This window comes from Rhinopithecus bieti, unplaced genomic scaffold, assembly GCF_001698545.2.
Source record: "Rhinopithecus bieti isolate Rb0 unplaced genomic scaffold, ASM169854v2 scaffold_21777, whole genome shotgun sequence".
Taxonomy (NCBI): domain Eukaryota; kingdom Metazoa; phylum Chordata; class Mammalia; order Primates; family Cercopithecidae; genus Rhinopithecus; species Rhinopithecus bieti.
Window position 1 is genome coordinate 914,442 of NW_016810508.1, and position 22,125 is coordinate 936,566.

Below are 22,125 nucleotides of genomic sequence, written 5' to 3' on the forward strand. Positions count from 1 at the left end.
ATTTTGGTTGCAAGTGACAGAAAACCCAACCCATTGGGTGAAGCAAAGAAGGGATGTTTTGGGGCCTTGTAATTGAAAAATCTGAGGTAGAACTAGTTTCAGATATGGTTGGTATAAATATTGTAGTCAGAATCTGGTTTCTCTGCATCTCATAGTCTTGCTTTCCTCTGAGTTGCAGAGGAATTACATGATGCCTGCCAGTTTTTTGGGTTTTTTTTTTTTTTCCTTTTTCTTTTTTTGTGGTCTGTCTGGCTCAAACCTAGTGGAAAAGAGAACAGCCATCTTTCCCAAACCCCCCAAACCAAATCCTGAATTTCATCTCATTGGCTGTGATTGTAGATCATTTGTCCTCCAGAGTCTCTGGGGCCAGCAGTACTGATTGGCAAGATTGGAGATCTGTGTCTATTCCTGGAGCTATAATTAGTGGAACAGTAGCCAATGCTCCTCTAAGGAACCATTCCCTTCTCAATCAGGAAATGGTTCCTTAGAGGAGCAATTAGTACTGCTCCAAAAGAAGGAAGAATTGATGTTTGATGTGAAAGTGGCAATGACAACAGTCACTACATATATCTTTCTCAGTTTAAGCCAATGTTAAATTTACATTTTTCTAAATACAAAGGTTTCAATGGTGGAAGACCATTACAGATCTGCTTTGTGGTGAGATAGTGTAGAGCTGGAATTTAAAACAGTAATTCCATCTACAAAATGGATATCCTTAATGAAATAATTAAAAATGACAGTATTGGATATCCGATGGCCTACTTTCCAGGCAGGAATGATATTAAAAATATTTAACAACCTGTGACAGAGGCATCAACCAATCAGAATGAGTTGGATTCAACCAATCAAAACTGGTGCCGACAACAAATAACCAGTGCAGCCCCCTGAGTGAGAGCTGGCAGTTTGTCAGCACAACTTACTGGGAGGCATTCTTAAGATGCTGCCAAGTGTCTCAAAAAATAGAGTTACTGGATTAGTTTCCTAGGTATGTTGTAACAAGGTACCACAGACTTAAAGTAACAGAAATTTATTCCCTCACAGTTCTGGAGGTAAGAAGTCTGAAATCAAGATGTTGGCAGGGTCCTGCTCCCACCAGAGGCTCTAGGGAAGGACCATTCCTTACTGCTTCTAGCTTCCAGTGGCTGATGGCAATCCTTGGCATTCTTTAGCTCCTAGATGCACCGCTCCAGTCTTCATCTTCACATGGCTTTCTTCCCTGTTTGTGTCAGTGCATCCAAATTTCCCTTTTCTTATAGGAAGATTAACCAACCCCGTAGTCCTTATTGTTATTTTAATTATATTAAAATGTAAATGTTGGTGTGACAATTTGGTGGGGAATTAATATTTATTGGCATGTATGTTTGTGCTTGGGGAGGTATTATATTCTTACACATGACTTTATTGAATTCAAACAAGTGTTACCTTAAAAAAATGGAACTGGCCACAATTAGATGAACATCATTCATTAGTGTATTTAAGAACAAGTACAAGAAGCAGGAGACAAATACTGGTAAAGGGCTCAGAAACCTTATCTTGTAAGGAGTATTTGCAAATGGTGGTCATTTCTTCAGCTCTTGGAAGAACAGCTGTGTGGAAAAGGGATTAGACTTCAGAGGGCAGAACTAAGTAAGTTAAAGTTAAAGGATGTGAAATACAGGACAAAACTATCTTAATGTACAATGCACTAAAATGGAAATGGCCGCTGTGTAAGGGAGTAATAAGCCCAAGTTCCTGGAGGTGCTCAGGCAGTAGCTGAGATGCATAATTACCTTTCTGGGACATTTTCATAGAGATCTTGCCATGAGAAAGAAATTGAAATGGAAGCTGTCTTGCAGCTTTGAGATCTATTGCAAGTCCTGAAATTGTTCTCTATGTGTAGGCCATGAAAATCAATATTAATTATGTGACAAGCTATTTCTATAAGCTTAATTTTTGTTCTGTGATCTTGGTGCTATGGACTAGTGAGGAAAAAAAGAGAAAGATTTAATCTAGGAGGGGGAAACATCATTAATAAATAAGAAAGGTAGGAGAATAAAACTTGCATTTGTTGAGTACTTACTATGTGCAGGATGTTGGACTAGTCTCTTTATCCATATAGTCTCATCTCATTTAGTACATTTAATTTTTCACTGATCAGTTTGCAACTTATGGGAAGTGGTTGTTAAAATGATGAATTCTTAAAATAATTGACGTTTTCTTATATATTTTTTTGGTGGTGAAACACAGGACTGTTCTGATGGCTACATGTGCAAAATACACTTTCAAATTAAGAATGAGTCTGTGATGTCACATCCAGGAGCATCTACCCATGGACAGACATGTCTTCCCATGGAGGTGAGTAGTTTAATGTGTCATGCTCTTCTTTTCAGTCTCCGTAAAGTATACATTTAAAAATGTATGCTTTAATGAATCCATTGCATTCCATCCTATGGAAGCACCACAATTATATCGCACTCATATTGAAATAAAATACTTTAATTCTGTTAAGTAAATATTTTAAAAACTAAACTTCTTCCCATTGGAGAGATATCCAGTTGCCAGTGGATCCTGGGCCTGTTGTAGCAGGAAAAGGAAGTATTTTCCTATGTAATACTGAAAGCAAGAATTGTGGTAAAGTTATAGAAGATCCACTCTGACTCCAGATTGTAGTGAGCCGTCATACTTTTGGTTTCTCTTGGACCTGAATACCACAGATGCCTCTGTTGTCTATTTATTTTTTTTTCCAAGTAAAATTCCCTGAAGATAATATAGCCCTGGCCCCAGGCTGCTTAATACTTGATTGGAGACCTTTTTGCCTGCTCTGCCTTTATTCCCTTTTCCCTTGAAAATATGTTGAATCTGGATCTTATTCCTTAGGAGACTTTAACCTTGACTTGAAAATCTTGCTGAACCAAATTTTATTATGGTGCTAATGACTGAGTGGTTTTCTGAGAGATTTTCAATTTTCTTTTTATTGAAATGCAAACAACCTTATTGTATTTCTTGTGAAAAAAAATTGTGTATACCCATTGTAAAAATAAATAATAGAGAAATAGATAAAAGGATTTAAAATGTCCCATATGTCCTTCAGTAGTTTACCACTGGTAACATTTTAGTAAGTATCCTTTCACATATTTCTGTCATATACATACATATACATACTTTTTTTTTTTTTCAATGAACAAGTATATCATGGACATCTTTCCATGTCAGTACATGCAGATTTCCATAGTTCTCTATAGTGACTCCATTCCATTCCATCCTATGGAAGCACCACAATTATATGGCACTCATATTGAAATAGAATACTTGAATTTTCAAAGAGGATTGGTGAGGACCTAATTATTTCAACACAAAAGAAGAAATCACTAGTGTTTGAATTCTGAGCATCCTGGGAAAATGAAAGAGGTGACTTTTTTTTTTTGTGCAGGAAGAACAGTTTCCCAGAACATGTTAAATCAGACCCATTTGCCAATCAGACATCAGCCCCCTTGCCTGTATATGATGCTGGCCTGCAAGTAACTGTCACCTATTTATAATTTGGTTTGCAAGTTATTCTTGAGAGTATTGTGCTTGGTAATAAGCTAAGTGCCCCCAGATGGGTGCTTGAATCTTGATTACTGCTTCATGGTTCCAATAACCAACATCAAATTTGAAGCCAAGCATATTAGGAAGCTTTTCAATTCATTATGTATTAACTTAAAAAAAGTTTTAAAATTAAGATAGAAATGATGATTTAAAAAATGAATTACTAGTTTTTGCCTAACAAGTTGGCAGAGATTTGAAAAGCACTAAAAAGTGATGTTGACAGTGTGAGGGAACTGACACTTTCTGGTTGATGTTTTAACTTCACAAAGTTTAAAGATGTGCACATACCATGAATAATCTAGTCCAATTCTAGGAATTTAGCCTCATAAAATATAATTTTTTTCAACATTTTTCATTTACAACATTTTCCAATAAATTTGAAACATATGGAAAAATTGAAAGAATTTTGCAGTGAATATCTATATACATAAACCACCTAAAGTCTACCATTAACATTTTGCTGTGCTTGCTTTATTTTATGTTGATCCCTCTGTCTATTTATACATCTTATTTTTTGATGCAATAATTTTAATCAAAGTAAATTGCATACAAGTACTCATAAAATATTTGAGTACACAAAGATTTACCTGGAAGTATATTCATCTCACTCTTATTTATAATAGGAAAAATGAAAATAATGGAAATATACAATAGTAATGGATTGGTTAATTATGGCACATCTCTAGATAGATACAGTCATTAAAAATTATATTCTCGGTGACTGTTTAATTACACAGGTTAAATGTTCATGTCGGCCGGGCATGGTGGCTCAACGCCTGTAATACTAGTACTTTGAGAGGCCGAGGCAGGCGGATCACCTGAGCTTAGGAGTTAAAGACCAGCCTGTTCAACATGGTGAAACCCCACCTCTACTAAAAATACAAAATTTAGCCAGGCGTGGGGGCATGCTCCTATGGTCCTAGCTACTCGGGAGGCTGAGACAGGAGAATTGAGCCTGGGCGGTGGAGGTTGCAGTGAGCTGAGATTACATCATTGGTGGGTGACAGAGTGAGACCTTGTCTTGGAAAAAAAAAAAGTTCATGTTAAGTGAAAAAAAGGTAGATTATGTGGTATAAACAATAGAATCCAAGTATGGTTAACATTCTTCAAACTATCCATCAACTACTACAATTTTAAATTATGATTCTTTTTAAAATTTATCTCTTCAAAGAGTGAAACCTATAACTCTTTTCTTTCACTCTCTTGAAATCCCTAGGGTTATTTTTGCTTGATCCAGTGATTTCATTTGGAGACACCATCCATCCTTGTAAGTTTTCGTTACTGCTGTAGCTCTGGTAGGCATCCCTCTCTTTTTTTCTCAGATAAGAGCAGAAGATTTTAAAGTTTAGAACAAGACAGCCCAGGCTGGGCGCGGTGGCTCATGCCTGTAATCCCAGCACTTTGGGAGGCCGAGGTGGGCGGATCACGAGGTCAGAAGATCGAGACTATCCTGGCCAACATGGTGAAACCCCATCTCTACTAAAAAATACAAAAAATTAGCCGGGCGTGGTGGCAGGCACCTGTAGTCCCAGCTACTCTGGAGGTTGAGGCAGGAGAATGGCGTGAACCCAGGAGGCAGAGCTTGCAGTGAGCCGAGATCGTGCCACTGTCCTCCAGCCTGGGCGACAGAGCAAGACTCCGTCTCAAAAAAAAAAAAAAAAAGAACAAGACAGCCTAGTATCCCATCTTTGTGTATCTCCCAGCTTCCCTACCTCTCTATAGCAGAAACAGTATTTGAAAGATTACATATACATATACAAACATGTAATACTCACATAAGGCCTAGAAATAATTTCCCCCCTTCCAATCACACAAGATTTTCTTAGAATATTTTTTTTCTTTTTATTTACATTTATTCTTGTTCTTTCTCTTCAGGAATTTGCTTCAAAAGTATATGTTCTTTCTCTCCTTCTTAGTACTCCTCAGATTCATACTTATTGTTTTAAAAGCCAGATTGCTTCCTTAGACTGTAAACCCCATGGAAATAAGATGACTCAGTGAATATCTGTTATTTGACTAAACCTTCAGGTTTAATTACCCATAGAACTAGCTCACTTAACAAATCAGATACCTCTGTATTTTGATATAAATTGGATAATCTAGTGAATTACTTAGAATTGATTATTACATATTATTATATATACAATATATGTAATATAGTATATTATAAAAAAGTATGGGTGTATGTGTATACATGTATATATATACGTATACATATACACACATACCCCCCCCCCCCGCCGTTTTTTTTTTACACAGAGGGTCTTACTCTGTCTCCCAGGCTGGAGTGCAGTGGCACAGTCATAGCCCACTGAATCATCTAATTCCTGGGCTCAAGTGATCCTCTCACCTCTGCCTCTCAAGTAGCTGAGACTACAGGCATGCACCACAATGCCTAGCTAAATTAAGAATTTTTTTTAGAGATTTGGGTCTTGCTCTGTTGCCCACGCTTGTCTGAAAGTCCTGGCCTCAAGTGATCCTCTCTCCTCAGCTTCCCAAAGTGCTGAGATTACAGGCATGAGCCACTGTGCCCAGGCTGAATTCTAAAAGAATTTAGTTTCTACTAGAATAAAGTTTTTTTTTCAATAATCAATTTACACAGAAAATCAACAATGTTTAAAAAGAGGTTTACAGGGAGTTTTTAGTAGTTTGTGTTTCTGAGTTGTCACTGGAATGGAATCTGATGATAAACCCTTCATCTTCCAGTCAACTCCAGTGTTTTATTTTTAATATTTGGCAACTCATAGTAAATTTAGTCTACCTAATTTACTCAGATTATAACAACAGCACAAGTAGAAGAAAGAGTGCTAGACTTGGAGATAGAAATTGTTTTGTAGTTCTCTTTACCACTTATTAGTCATGTAACCTTGAGTAAACTTCAGTGTTCACATTCAAACTGTGGGCCCTTCTTACTTCTTGTTTTGGTTGGATGTAACAAGGGTACAGTGCTCTTATTAATACTAATAATGTCACACATGTAATTATCTTTCTATGGTTATCTCATAATTATGCAAGAAGCAGCAGATGTGAATGGAGAAACATGAAGGAGCAGGAAGAGAGCAGCAACTGTAACACTTCCTTTCTTTTCATATTCTATTCTTACCTTTAGATGTTGGGAATAATGAGTAGCCTCCAACTTGGAAACTAACCCTTATTCAGCCACCACCACCAGTTATCTCAGAGAGTGGTACAGAGACAATTGAGAGTGACTCTTACTAAAAAACAATGGTAGACTAATTAGAGCATTTAAAACATTCCATTTGAACTACATACGTAATGTCTTACTTTCCTAGATCAACACTGGATAGAGATGTGTTTTCCTCTTAAGTTCTCTCTTTCTTCATCATAGATTTGTTTGTAACTTTTATTTAGTCAGTAATATGATTAGAGGTATAGCAATTTGAATTTTTTTAGTTTTTCATTTTAAAATACCTCAGATGGCCAGGTATGGTGGCTCACACCTATAGTCCTAATGCTTCGTTACACCAAGAGGGGAGGATTGCTTGAGGCCAGGCGTTTGAGATCAGTCTGGACAGTATAGCGAGACTCCATCACTACAAAAACAAGAAAAATCAGGTGGGCATGGTGGCATACACCTGTAGTCCTAGCTACTCTGGAGGCTGAGACAGATGGTTTGCATAAGCCTAGGTGTTTGAGATTATAGTTAGCTATGATCACACCACTGCGCTCTGTCTAGTATGGGCAGCAGAACAAGACTCTGTCTCAAAATAAAAACAAAAACCAAAAACAAAATACCTCAGAATTAATGTTTTATCTTAATGGGTAGTACATGTGTGATATCAGTAGAAGATACTATGACAATTTAAGTGGAATATAATTAGATAAGGAACAGCCATCTACTGTTTGTTTCAAAAATGCAATGAACTGCTAACAATTTTTTTTTTTTTTTCGAGACAGAGTCTCACTCTGTTGCCCAGGCTGGACTGCAATGGTATGATCTCGGCTTTCTGCAACCTCTGCCTCCCAGGTTCAAGTGATTCTCCCTCCTCAGCCTACTGAGTAGCTGGGATTACAGGCACCCATCATCATGCCTGGCTGATTTTTGTATTTTTGTAGAAACGGGATTTCACCATGTCGTCCAGGCTGGTCTCAAACTCCTGATCTCAGGTGATCCGCCCACCTTGGCCTCCCAAAGTGCCAGGATTACAGGCGCTGAGCCACTGTGCCAGGCTGAACTGCTAACATTTTAAAAACAGACCTGTCAGAGGGTAGAGGGTCAGAGGAGGGAGAGGATCAGGAAAAATCACTAATGGGTAATAGGCTTAATATCTGGGTGATGAAATAATCTGCACAACAAACTCCTGTGATGCAAGTTTACCTATGTAACAAACCTGCACATGTACCCCTGAACTGAAAAGTTAAAAAAATGGAATATTTAAGCAAATTTCATGAAAGGGATTGATTGTGCTCATGATAGAAGAACTCAAGGAATAATCCTAATTTGTACAAATTATCCAATTTAGCTTTAACTGAGTTTACAGACTAGACTATCATGAAAAATTATTGGTAGTTTTGTGATATTTAATAAGTTTTATAATCTTGAAAGCAGTTTTATAAAACATTATTTTTCATTTCAGCCATCACTGATCAAAACATACTTCAACTCTGCACTGAAGAGTGATAAACTCTTATTTAACTATTGTCCTTGGGATTCCAAAACAGGCTTTAGGTAAAATATATCATCTTTTGATCCTAAATATATGATGATCAAAAGTCTAAAATTTTTTTTTACAATTTTCTTCTAAATTAGTTGTATTTGTAGATAGTTGAACAACCATACCACAGATATGTAGATATGTGGATGGATATTAAGCTTGAGGGAAGGGATTTTGTGGAGTTAGAGGGTACTATTTGCTTAGCTCCCAATGTTTTCATTTGATGAAATATTAGATTAACATTTTTTTTATCAATGACTTTAACAGATTCTTTTTCAAAACACATTTATGTCAGCATTAATGCCTTCATGTATTAACATTTTAATTCCCCAAAATAATACTTAACATGGTCAATTATTGATTTTCTATTACATACCAATTTATCTTACTAGTTGCTTTATTATCTTATTTAATCTTCACAAAACTCTTATGACAATAGATATTAATATTAATATGGCACATAAATGGATAAGATTAGTGAAGGTGGATAAAAACACAGTTATAATAATAATAACAGCAATAATAATATTATAATAAAGACAACCTAAGTTTATGGAGGACTAACTATGGATACTGAACTAAGTGATTTGCATATATTAATTCATTTCAACTCATGATATTGATATCTTTATTCTCTTCACTTTATATATGAGGAAACTGAGACATGACACAAAGGTTAAACTTGCCTAAGGACAATAGCTAGGAAGTGATTATATTCTGGCTTTTGTTATGTTCTGACTTTGGAAAACAGTAGTTCTTACAGGTTAGTCATATTAAATAAGACATTTATTGAGAGTAGGTAGTATGATTTTGCATGTGACATTTCTGAATTTGTGAGATGAAAGTGAGACTGGCAGTTTTTAAACAAGATATTTTCTTTACCAGTGACCAACAGAAGTACATTGCATCTATTTAAAATCCTCTAAATATAGGGCAGTGTATGGCAGCTCATGCCTGTAATCCCAGCACTTTGGGAGGCTGAGTGGGGGCGGATCACTTGAGGCTGTGAGTTCGAGACTAGCCTGGCCAACATGGTGAAACACCGTCTCTACTAAAAAAATACAAAACTTAGCTGGGCATGGTGGCAGGTGCCTGTAATCCCAGCTACTCGGGAGGCTGAGGCAGGAGAATTGCTTGAACCCAGGAGGCGGAGGTTGCAGGGAGCCGAGATTGCACCAGTGCACTCCAGCCTGGGCGAGAGAGCAAGACATTGTCTCAAAACAAAAAAAATCCTCTAAATATAAATGAATATTTTCAACAGAAGCAAACATAATCAGTGCTGGCTTGGGATATCTTATTTTATGTGACACTTATTTTCATAATTGGGTATTGATACTACCATATCACTTTATCAATTTATGATTTTTTTTGTATTTAACTGAAGACTTTTCTTAGAGAAATTGAGATATCATTTAACAGTCACGAAAAACATGATTTAACAATTCATCTACTTTAATGAATAGGGCATATTGTCCTTATTGAAGCCTTATTTCTATACATGAAATGATAATTTATAAATAGAAGTGGGAACCAAGCCCTATACTTCAATTAGACAGTTTTTGATAAAAATTAACCATAATAATGGTTAAAATTTATGTGAATATATTATTGCAAAATAGCTGCTAAACAAGTTTTTTTTTAAGATTCTAAATTAGTATACTGACTAATGAAGACTAGAGAGACTAGAGTTGAGAAATAAGGTGTAAGTTTTTTTTTTTAAAGCATGTCCAGCACTCATCCACTCAGTAAAAGGAAACAGTATCTAGTTAACTTAGATACTGATTTTTAATAATGAGTAGTAAAAATTGTTGATGAGTGCTCAGAAGGGGGAAATATCTGAAAGTATTTCCTATGTAACTGGTGTTCTAGCCAACATTGCTTTGTATTTTTTTGTCTCTAATGTCTTCATTTATGAAGTTTTGAATCATTTTCCATAGAATAGAGATGGCCTAGATTTTGTCTTTTGATTCACACAATTCAGCTACCTATACACATTGACTTTAAGTTGGTCAATAATTTTTATATTATTGAAGTTCGTGTTCTGCTTGAAGTTCGATTACTGTAGTTCCTCTTCCTTTTGCAGAGGTATCAGAGATGGGTACCAAGCATATTTTATTTATCCATATACTATCCTCATTACTTTAGAGCCTCAGGTTGCACCTTCAGATTACATTTTTTAAAACTATGAAAATGGTAGAGTCATAAAAATACTGATATTATACTAGTGGAAGAAAAGATTTTTGTCTTAGGGCCTTGTAGTTCACTAACTGGTATTTTTCTTAGACCAGGGCAGGTAGAATATTATAGAAAGTGAGGCCCTCAACAAAAAGCAACCTATCATAAATTCCCTGAAGCATAAAACTGAGAATCAGTAACAGGAGATGATCTCAATTGCCAAGGAACATATTCAAAGAATGATGATCTTCTGAGGTAACCAGGCCTTGAAATACACTCATTTGCCTTAAGGATTTTATTAGGTGGCTTCTAGGATGAGTTCTATTTTATATGTCTAAAATAGACTCATATGTCAGAATATTATTTTTTTTATAATGGAATAAATGGTGAGCCACAGTTCTCAGTAAGCATTAACAATTTATCTGTAAAGCAACTGCTATATTTGGACTGAACTATAGATATATTGATAAATGTAAATGATGACTAAGAAGCATGTTTAACCTCTGTAGTTGGGAATGTAATTATTAAAGCAATGTTAAAATGCCAGGAAGTTCTGTCTGGTATGTTTGAGATGCATAGATGCAAATGGAAGCATGTATAATAGTCAGTATTATTGAATGAATGAATCTAATGCTGACAGATAAATGGATTTTTAAAGGAAATAACTGTGAATGCAGCAGACCCCAATCCCACTTTTGTGTTTTACTTAAGATATTATGAAAGGGTTCAAAAGACAAATTAAAATTTAATTCTGTTTAATTTAAAGTGTAAGTATATGTTATATAGTAGTGTGTTCTCTGAGAGGGGAGAGTATAGAATATTCTGAAAACCAGTCATGTCAGATTAGGATCTTTAATTCCAGTAAATTAATAATTCCTGGGGATTATTGCACTAAATATACTATTTATTATACAAACTGTATTTCTTTAACTGGTATATAACAAAAGTATTTGTTTACTCATTCTTGAAACTCATCAGAAAGCAACATACAGAGATGTGGCACTGAAACTATTTGAATCATCTAATGAAATTTGTGACTTAGGGGATCTTAATGCAGTTTAACTGTTCTGCTGTAAAGCCAGGAGTCTTAGATAGAGGTAGGGTCATGCTTCACATTCTACTGAATCTTCTTTCTACTTTAAGCCCTTGGTACCTGAGTAATAGCACTGCAAAATTCAGAGTTGTTAGATTCAGTGAGAGTCTATAACCTAAATGGGTTCTTAAGGTTACTTCTATCTTTGAAATTCTCTGTGCTATATTCTCCTTGGCAAAACATAAAGAAAATCTACTTTTTGAAATAAATCAAGTTGACTAAATATACATAGGTAACTAATTCTCTTTTTATTTATTAAGCTAGTAGAAAAGCCTTTGTAAAGATATGTGCCATAGCCATTGTATTTTAACTCAGCAATAAGTTATATCAGAAAGTTTTCTTTACATACAGTTGTAATTTTGAGGTGTTTTTTATAAAGTCAAAAGTAAGATCATTTCTAGCAGCAGCTGTATACTTAAGAGGATACTGAGCTGATGTTTCTGTACAAAAATCTGACAGTCTTTCGTTGTGGAGCACTTATGTCCAAATGTAAAGGTCTAACTTAGGAAGCAGTTGTTTTGGAGGAGGGCCATTTAATGCATTATTTTAATTGCCCTTATTATATATTTCTCCCATTTCTTTTAATGAATTTGGGATGCTTTTCATAGCAAAGACTTGGAACCAACCCAAATGCCCATCAATGATAGACTAGATAAATAAAATGTGGCACATATATACCATGGACTACAATGCAGCCATAAAAAGGATGAGTTCGTGTCCTTTGCAGGGACACAGCTGAAGCTGGAAACCATCATTCTCAGCAAACTAACACAGAAACAGAAAACCAAACACCAAATGTTCTCGCTCATAATTGGGAGTTGAACAATGAGAACACATGGACACATGGAGGGGAACATCACACACCAGGGCCTATCGGGGGATGGGAGGCTAGGGGAGGGATAGCATTAGGAGAAATACCTAATGTAGATGACGGGTTGATGGGTGCAGCAAACCACCATGGCATGTGTATACCTATGTAACAAACCTGCGCATTCTGCACATGTATCCCAGAACTTAAAGTACATATATATACATATAAAAAATTCTTATCTTAAAAAAGAGACACTTAATAGATTGTTAGGGGTTTCAAACTTTAGGAGGCTCTTTTTTTCATGAAGAATTTCTGAGGAAGATATGTTGACTTTATAATCGAATCTAAAATAAATGAAAGTGAAACCACTACTTATAACTCTTTTCTGCCCTTTGAGGTTTTCTTTTGAAGCCAGTAGAAACTCCATATGTGGAGGGAGATGTGTTACTTATAGAACATATTACAATAAGACTTGATCTCACAAAAGATTTAAGTAGAATCTAAAAATGGGAGTTTTCAAAATTATTTTTATTAAGTATATTTATAATTTATTCCTTAGTTTAAAAAGATTAATTTAAAAATATTTTGTGGAATGAATGGAATTCCCATTAGCAAAATTTTCTATGCAGGGCTCAAAAACAATCTTCTTATATATCTTAAAGGAAGTCATTGTTGAAGTAGCAATGTAGAATCTCGTGATATGAACCGCAAGCTTCAGATATTAAAATGATTGTTGAATTTTTTTGGTAGCTTGAATGAGATTGACTACTTGTCAGGATTTTTTTTTTTTTTTTTTGAGACGGAGTCTCGCTCTGTCGCCCAGGCTGGAGTGCAGTGACCGGATCTCAGCTCACTGCAAGCTCCGCCTTCCGGGATTACGCCATTCTGCTGCTTCAGCCTCCCGAGTAGCTGGGACTACAGGCGCCCGCCACCTCGCTCGGCTAGTTTTTTGTATCTTTTAGTAGAGACGGGGTTTCATGTTAGCCAGGATGGTCTCAATCTCCTGACCTCGTGATCCGCCTGTCTCGGCCTTCCAAAGTGCTGCGATTACAGGCTTGAGCCACTGCGGCAGGATTTTTTTTTTAACTGTCAGGTAAAGACTAACCATTGCATAGAGTATTATTTTTACATAAAATCATTGCCCAGAACAATGGCTTATATAACCCCTGATGTTTTATCCACTAATACCTGAAATGCTCACTATGAAAGAGACTTTATTAAAAATGCAGATGAAGGGCCGGGCGCGGTGGCTCAAGCCTGTAATCCCAGCACTTTGGGAGGCCGAGACGGGCGGATCACGAGGTCAGGAGATCGAGACCATCCTGGCTAACCCAGTGAAACCCCGTCTCTACTAAAAAATACAAAAAAAAAAACTAGCCGGGCGAGGTGGCGGGCGCCTGTAGTCCCAGCTACTGGGGAGGCTGAGGCAGGAGAATGGCGTAAACCCGGGAGGCGGAGCTTGCAGTGAGCCGAGATCCGGTCACTGCACTCCAGCCTGGGCGGGAGAGCGAGACTCTTGTTTTCAAAAAAAAAAAAAAAAAAAAAAAATGCAGATGAATTATTTTGGGGAAAGGGAACAAAGCATTTTCAAACTGGAATAGTGGTTCTGAACCCCGTGACTGGACTCTTAAGCTCTGACTTGGTTAGATCACTTCCGTCATAACTGCATCCTTAGCATTTAGCGCCGTGCCTGGCACATAAATGCCAGAAACTGATATTGCTTGTCTCTTGATTTTTCTGGGTTAGAACTATCTAGAATTTCTTCTCTGTCAATATACTGCAAACTTAACTAAAAGTCAGCAATATTAGTATAACTATTTTGTCATTATCAGTTTATTTTCTATTTTGTTAAAGGATACTTATTAAATAAAGTGGCCAGGAATATTTTGTTAAAGTTTATTTCTGAATTTATGTGCTTAAGGGCAAATAATAATTTTACCTTAAAGCAAAAGGAAATAACCAAGGATTGCATTGTTAAAGGTTTTCAAAAGGGAGACATCAAAGTGTTTTAACAATCTTGTTTTTGATTGCATAAATGTGATATGGGAATTTCAATAATGCTCTTCCATATGGTGCTTGCAAATTTGCTGTTTTAGATTGTTTGCTCTTAGCAAAGTATAAGTCTTACGTATTTGTGATAAGCATTGAGAGAAGCTACATGTAGTTCAAGCTAATCTTAAAGGAGCCTTAGGATAGAGATTACATGTTTGTCTCAGCTACAGTTCAGAATGCATTGAAAAGACCAGGAAGGCTGTCAAGTTGGCAATGGCACCTAAAGACTGTCCTGATGGATGCCTGAGAAAATGCCTTTTTTGGTCAGTGAGTCAGAAGGTACAACAGCCTGGCAGACTAAATCTCGTCTCTATGCTCCAGTTGCTCAACTCTAGCTTATTTTGAAGGAAAAGAAAAGTAGTAATCTGCAAGGGACAGGATATTTTTAGATAAGGTTATTGAAATGACTATTGGCTATTCTGAAATAACATTATTAAATGTCCTCTTTCCAATAATTATTTGTGAAGCATTTCACCCTCAGCCTTCCTTTAAGTTTTTTAGATATGAAAGAGAAGGGGAAAAATAACGATATAACAGTTATCTCAAACTCTGAAATTCTTCTCTCTACTCACAACTTCCTTATTTTCAACTGTATTTATGCTTCTCTCTGAACATTCTTTGTATATTCTTTTTGTCTCAAGGCCCTCAATGACATCAGTCATCTTTTATTTCTCTTGCTTTGTTACTTAGTCTTGACCTTGGCTACTTCAGCAATGCCCACAACAGGACCTAGGTTCCATGTCCCCTGGCCCTATGCTTTCTGTTATACCTATATTGCCAATTCCCAATCCTCTTCTTTGATCCCCTCTGTCTGCTTTCTGTCACTCCCAGGTTTTGTGAATAAGTAATCTATAGTACCTGGATTTTTTCATCACTTGTTCCAACTTCAACTCTTTTTCTTTTGCCTTCTACCAAAATCAAGCTATGGAAATTGCTTCCTTCTAAGTTACTAGTTACCTTACAATCACCACATCTAATGCCTTCACCTTTCTTGACCACACTGTAACATTTGACACTACTGACTAAACCCCTTCTTCTTGAAATTGTCTCGTTTTTTTCTCTGTGACACTGGTGACAAGGAATATATTTTTATTCCTCCTTTCTAATAGGTCATTTTAACTATTGTTCTATGGCAGTAGTTCGAACATCTCCCCTAAGTCAGAGTCCTTGTTGGAGGTCAACCTGTGTAAACGAAGATGAATCCAGAGAGGAGGCATGGGGCTGAAAATGAGAATCTGAGTCAAGAGTCATGAATATAGAGCTGATCGTAGGGGATCTTGGGAAGTTACCTCCAATAACGCAGAAGTGCCCCCAGCTTTCCATTTTGACAGCAGGCATCCTGATAAAGTCAGACTGACTTAAAAGCACATAGTTGGAATCTGACAACAAGAAACTTGGAGGCTGAGGATGGATTCCATGTCTCCCTCTGTCTACCTTATGAACCTATCAACCAATCCTGGCTTCTCTAATCACTCAGCAGTTGAGAGAGAGGCTGCAGGAGCACACCCTCGGTGTTTCTGAGGTGGGATGCCAACTTCCAAAAATGTTTCTCCAAATCGTACTCCTTCGATCACACAGGGTGTTGGAATTAACCTTAGTGCCAGAGGACTCTAGTACCTTTTCCTCCATGTATTATACATTGGGTCCTTAGGGATGGCTGAGAGAGGTGCACATGGTGGTAAGTATAGAGGGTAGTGGTGGGAAGCAAGAGGGGCTCTGCACTAAGGAAAGTAATTGTGAGTAGAGGATGAAGAATGTTGAGTTTTAACTTTAGATTGGGCTGTGAAATATTCAGTGTTTTTAGCAGTTTGTCTGAATCTCCCCTCCAGAGGGGTATTAGGCTAGCTGTGCTAGGGCATTAGCCAGGTTGCTGATGTGCTGTTAGGTTCCTTAGTGTGGGATTCCTATTTAAGTTAGCAGGGAGTACTCAAAGTCAGAGAGATAAACCAAGTCAGAATCCGTTAAGGAAAGCTGAGATTTAAACACCAGGAAGTATCCAAAGAATTGGAGGGAGTGATGGTGTCAAGGGTTTGAAGTCAGGCAGAAGTGAGACTGCAGTGAGATTAGGTGGGGATAAAGTGAGGAGGATCCTAAGTGATTACCCTCACTAGTTTCAAGTATGCTGAAACTTCTTTGTAGTTGATGGATGGATGGTATTTGACTGTCAGTAGGTTTGAGGGGTTAGGCAAAGCTAAGAGAGAGTATGAACATGTAGGTAGAAGAATCAGATGGAATATATAATTTTCATGCTTTCTTCTGGCCCTGGTCCTTGTCTATGTATTCTTTGTGTTAGTCTCTTGCTTGCTAGAGGTTATCTGCTGAGTCTTCCTGGATGGTATATAGCTGTTGCAGGGATCGTTTGGTAGCTACGGGTGACAGCTCTGCCCAGAGGTTCTGGGAAGCAGCTGAGTGGAAGCTGTAGAGTCTAGGATTATATCTCTCCTAATCAGCTGCTCGTTCCTTCAGTGTAAGAACCATTGCTTGTTTTCTTTGCAACACTTTCCCAGGGGGTGATTTTGAATAAATGACATACGGGGAGGTGTATTACAAAGAACAATGAAATTTTACTATGTAGAAAAGCTTTTTTGTGAAAATAACCAATGTGACATTATTGCTCTACAATGGGCATTTTATGAAATAATGAAGAAAAAATTGAGAATATACTTACATACATCTGCTCCAAAGTATATTAAAAATGAAATTTTAATTCCCATTTATCCCAAAGGACCAAAGTGTCTTATTGGGCATAAGATCTTTTTAAATAAAAGTTGATCCACCTTCCATACTGGAACTTTTACATATAAGATGATATAGTTTAGTGTTCTTTTTAAAAATAATAAACGAATGTTTCAGGAAACCTGTGATAGACTGAATCAGGTGGAACTGATTTAATGTTATGGATAATTACATAATTAGTGATGTAAAAAATAAACCATACTATCTACTTGATGGACTGGAGCTGCTGTGAAGGAGGTGTGTAATTATGCAATCAGCATCCTCCTCTTGTGCTGATTCTAGGTAATACTTTTTCTGCCTTGTCTGAGAAGGGGGTCTCCTGTCTTATGTTTCCTGATGTTATTTAAGTGAAGAGAGCTGAGTGTTCGGTAGTTCTCAATTCATGAGCTAGTTCTATGTGAGATCATCCACTGAACCCAATGACTTTCAGACTTTTTAGATATAAACCCATAATAAGAAATACATTTTACATTAAGATCCAGAACACTCCATACATGTATACCTGAAACGAAGGTTCATGAAACAATTCTTACTCTTTCTGATCTACTCTACTCAATCTATTCTGCGCTGTTTTGTTTTTTAAAAATGCTGGTCAAGGCCCAGCAATTGATTTCAGAACTTACTAATGGCTCATGAGTCACATTTTGAAAATACAACCTTTGACCCTTAGTGGTTGCTAACGTCAGCCGAAGGGATTTGGAAGGTAACATATGGGTCTGCCAGGGGCTTTGTGTAGCAGGTGGTGTGGCATGGTTGAAAGAACAAGGGCTTTAAAGTTAGGGAAATTTGGTTTTATATCCCTACTTTCCCTCCTTCTGTGTGACTTTGAAAATATTACTGAACCTCTTAAAGCCACAAATCTCTTATCTGGAAAACAGGATCCCAAATACAGGAATTGGGAGGTTGGGAACTGGGAGCTGTATGTAAGCGTGTGTGTGTGTAGATGTGTGTATTAAATATCATGAAGTAAAACAGTTGGCTAATGCTGTGAAAGTAAAACACATATGTGGTAGGTGCTTCATTAAGTTTAGTTTCCTCTCCACATCTTTCTCAACCACAGACACCTCAATTGGAGAAGGATGTCATTACAATCCCTACCTCGCAGGGTGGCTGTGAGGATCAAATAAAATGATGGGAGCCAAGGGTTTACAAATGTTCACTTTTATTAGTGTAACCTTAAGGCAGCTTTACTGTTTCAGAATAAATCTTTGTGTGAGTAGAATGGTGAGTCCTGCAAATGGTAAGTGACAAAACTAGAAAACAAAACTCGTTTTGAAATTCTGTGTCATAACTGTTAGTAGCAAGAATTGTTTGGAGATACAGTGGTATTGTGTGTTGACACTGAAATGCTGCTCTCAAAACTGTCGAAGGATGATTTATAGTGTTTATAGTGCCTATTATAAATCACAATATACATTTGAAGTTCCATATTACATTCTATATAGAATTTTAAAAACTTTAAAATTATTCCACAAAGGACTTTGCTTCATCAAGACCTGGAAAATGAACATGAAGACAGCTAATTACCCCTTTGTATAAAATTTCTGTCAATTTTTCTTTACCCAAAGTAGAATACAGTATAATAATTTGATTGTAAGACTTAGAAAAATGTAAACACCATCTCACAATGTGAAAGCTTGGGATGGTGGGGAGCTTTCTATTGTGCATTTTATATTTTATAAAACCCCTTTTTTCTTTAAATATGTTACGGTTTTTACTACTGCAATAGTTTATGACTCTGAAATGCTAGTTCTTTTCTAGTTTTAATTTTGGACTTTTTTTTTGCCTGAAAGGACATTTTTTGGTTTTGTTACTATCTGTGCTCCTTTCTTTCATTCATCTTTTCTTTGGTATTCTACTGAGATTGTGATTATTTAGTGGTAACCTGGGCTTTGTTGGTTGTGTGGAAGGGACATAAATCAACCAAGGCAGGTATGAGGCAATGACAGCTACAAAGCATCTTTTCCATATCTCTTATTCTCCACAGTATCTAATCTCTGGTTGCTCCGAAATGACTCATTCTCACTTTAAGCATATGTTGGTTGATTGCACTTAATTTTTATGCCATTTCTAAGTTTCCAGCCCCTTAAATTGAATTAGAAAATCACCTAACACTTTATGTTAAGTTCGAATCACAGTTAGAGATAGTCAGGAGAAAGGACCTGGCTCCTTTAAGACAGAAGCACCTTTTCTCTCTGCCAGAAAGCTCACTGTAAAACTGAAGGACTTAACCAAAAAAGGGTTTCGATGTAAATTGAGTATTGACAGAGAAGGGAGGTTAATTGGCCTTAGTTACCTGGTTGCTAAGGAAGCATTTTCCTGATTGGGAGGAGAAACTCTCCTGGGTGTTGCGCAGCTTCTTGTGGACCTGAGATGCTTTGTTTTATCTCTTGCTTTCTGTTTCTGAGTTGGAAGAGGAAAGAGCAGAAAGCTATCATAGGAATGAAAAGCTGCATGAAGCAGATGGTTAGGCTCTCTCTTCGCTGCAGAAAGAGAGAGCTAAATACTGACTAGCAACAAGCCAGTGCCAGCAAGGACTCTTTGTTTAAGGCAGACAGTTGGAAAATACCATAAGGGCAAGATATAAAGAGCTTGCTGGGAGGACATAGAGAGGTTAGACTAGGGTTTTTTTCAGTGCCCAAAACATGTAGGCAAGATAAATCAAATGCTATTTTGAATGGCATCCAACATCTATGTTAAATTATGGGGTTAAAATATTTTCAACATGGTTAGATTTATTAAGAAAAGTTATTTAGCTTGTATTTAGTTGTTTGTGTTTTGCAGGTTTTATACTATATTGTATATTATGTTTAGCAAATTTAGAATTTGTTAATCTATAATTATTTCAACAAAGAATGTTAGTTATGAATATCTCATGTTATTGCATAATTTATCACTTAGTAATGAAAGTAACTTTGGAGTAAATAAATTACAAATTTTTATTGAAATATTTTTTCAAAGCAAAAATGTCTTTGTAGGCCAGGTGCACTGGCTCATGCCTGTAATCCCAGCATTTTGGCAGACCGAGGCAGGTGGATCACTTGAGGTCAGGAGTTCGAGACCAACATAGTGAAACGCTGTCTCTACTAAAAATACAATAATTAGCCAGGTGTGGTGGCGTGCGCCAGTAATCTCAGCTACTCAGGAGGCTGAGGCGGGAGAATCACTTGAACCTGGGAGGCGGAGACTGCAGTGAGCTGAGATCACACCACTGAACTCCAGCCTGGATGACAGAGCAAGACTCCATATCCAAAAACAACAACAAAGCAACAACAACAACAATGAAAAGTCTTTGTATGTTGTCTATTCATATATGCTAGGCTCTCTGATTATACTTAAGTAGTTTGTAAAGTTAGTATTTCCACATACTGAATGATATTCCATTAACCCTAGGGAGTTAGTGCCTCTACTTATATTTTGCTTAATTTCATTTTTTTCCTTACTGATTCCTTCAACAAACATGTTTTTGGATATCTTTTGAGCATCAAATACCATGCTGAAGGATACAGGCATAAAACACTCTAGGAAATAGTGACACACTTCTCAGGAGAGTTTGGAAAATAGAAGTATTTTTACTGGTATTTTCGGATTTGTAATAAGTTTCTTAGGTCTTCTTCATTATGGGTATTGAATATTATTATTTGTACTGAATCCTATTCAAAATTTTAATGGCAATTTTAATTGTAAAATCTTTTCAACAGTATTATTTGGATTATTTTTGTGGACATATACTTAAAGAGAAGACTAGAATTTCTTGAGTCCTCCTAAAACCCTGGAATGTCATAGGAGGATACAGAATCCTCCTTGGTAACTTTTCTTCAATTTACCTTAGGTTTCATGGCCATGTAGTTCTTGTGTTGTGAGTGTAGCAGGAGGATCTCAGAGAAAAAGCAAATGTGGTAATACTTCTGAGGGCCTTTGATTATAGTAATATTCCCAGGAAAGCTAGTTTAACATGGAATTACTTAAGTGCAGCCAGAGAGCTTAGTATAGTAGTAGAATAATATGTTAAATACGTGAAGAGTACTCAGTGGTCCTTTTTCCTTATAAATGTTGAGATACAGGTACATTCTGGTTGTTTAAAAAAATTGTATCCTAAATCCACATTTTCAGATCCCCTAATTCTAATCTTGCTTTACAATCCATTGGGTTTAGACTTTTGTAGCCTTTGTAATTTGGGTTGCCTTTCAAAGATTTGAGGTTTAGTAAATGATAGGTGTCTTCTGGGAGAAGGGAGAACAATAATTTTGAGATCCAGCTGGGCAGGGTGGTGGCTCACGCCTGTAATTCCAGCACTTTGGGAGTTCGAGACAGGCGACGCTTCAGCTCAGGAGTTCGAGACCAGCCTGGGCAACCCCACCTCTATTTTAAAAATACAAAAACTAGCCAGGCATGGTGGCATGAGCCTGTAGTCCTAGCTACATGGGAGGCTGAGGTGGGAGGATCCCTTGGATCCAGGAGGCAGAGATTGCAGTGAGCAGTGCAGTGAGATCATACCATTGCACTCCAAGCCTGGGTGACAGAGCAAGACCATCTCAAAAAAAGGTCACCGAAAAACAAAAACCAGACAAACAAAATAGAAGATTCAGTGTTAAAAGGTAAATATTTTATGTAGATTTTGAGCAGAATCATGAATAAATGAGAGAAACTAGCATTTGTAATAAATATTTTTGTGGGTTTTTGGATGTCCTATTTATTTTAACTCCGTGTCCGTTACTTTATAAGTGTATTGCTTATTTTTTTTTTGTAGCTGTAAAAGAGACTGTACTGAGCTCAGATTAAAAAACATTTTTTTTCAAAACTCAACTGCTTCTATTAAGGTGAAGCTCAGCTAGTAAACTCATTAAGTAAGGACCCTAGGCAGTTCTCCAGTGCCGAGCCTGAAAGCGTGGTAGTGCAGACATCTTTGCATCACCGTCATGAATGACCTTGAAGAAAGCCAGCACTTCATAAAGCAAAATCCTGTCTGTGGCACTTCGTTCTGATTTGATTGATGCTTTAGCAAAAGCTGTAAG

General features: G+C 36.9%; 1 protein-coding gene across 1 annotated transcript in view; it reads left to right on the forward strand.

The window, feature by feature from the left end:
- Positions 1–22,125, forward strand: part of ATG10 (autophagy related 10) — a 222,304-nt gene that overhangs the window by 24,470 nt on the left and 175,709 nt on the right. The window contains exon 2 of the mRNA XM_017892224.1: positions 2,227–2,334. Coding sequence (XP_017747713.1) covers positions 2,245–2,334 — 90 coding nt within the window. The 5' untranslated portion in view covers positions 2,227–2,244. The remainder of the gene's footprint in view (positions 1–2,226; positions 2,335–22,125) is intronic.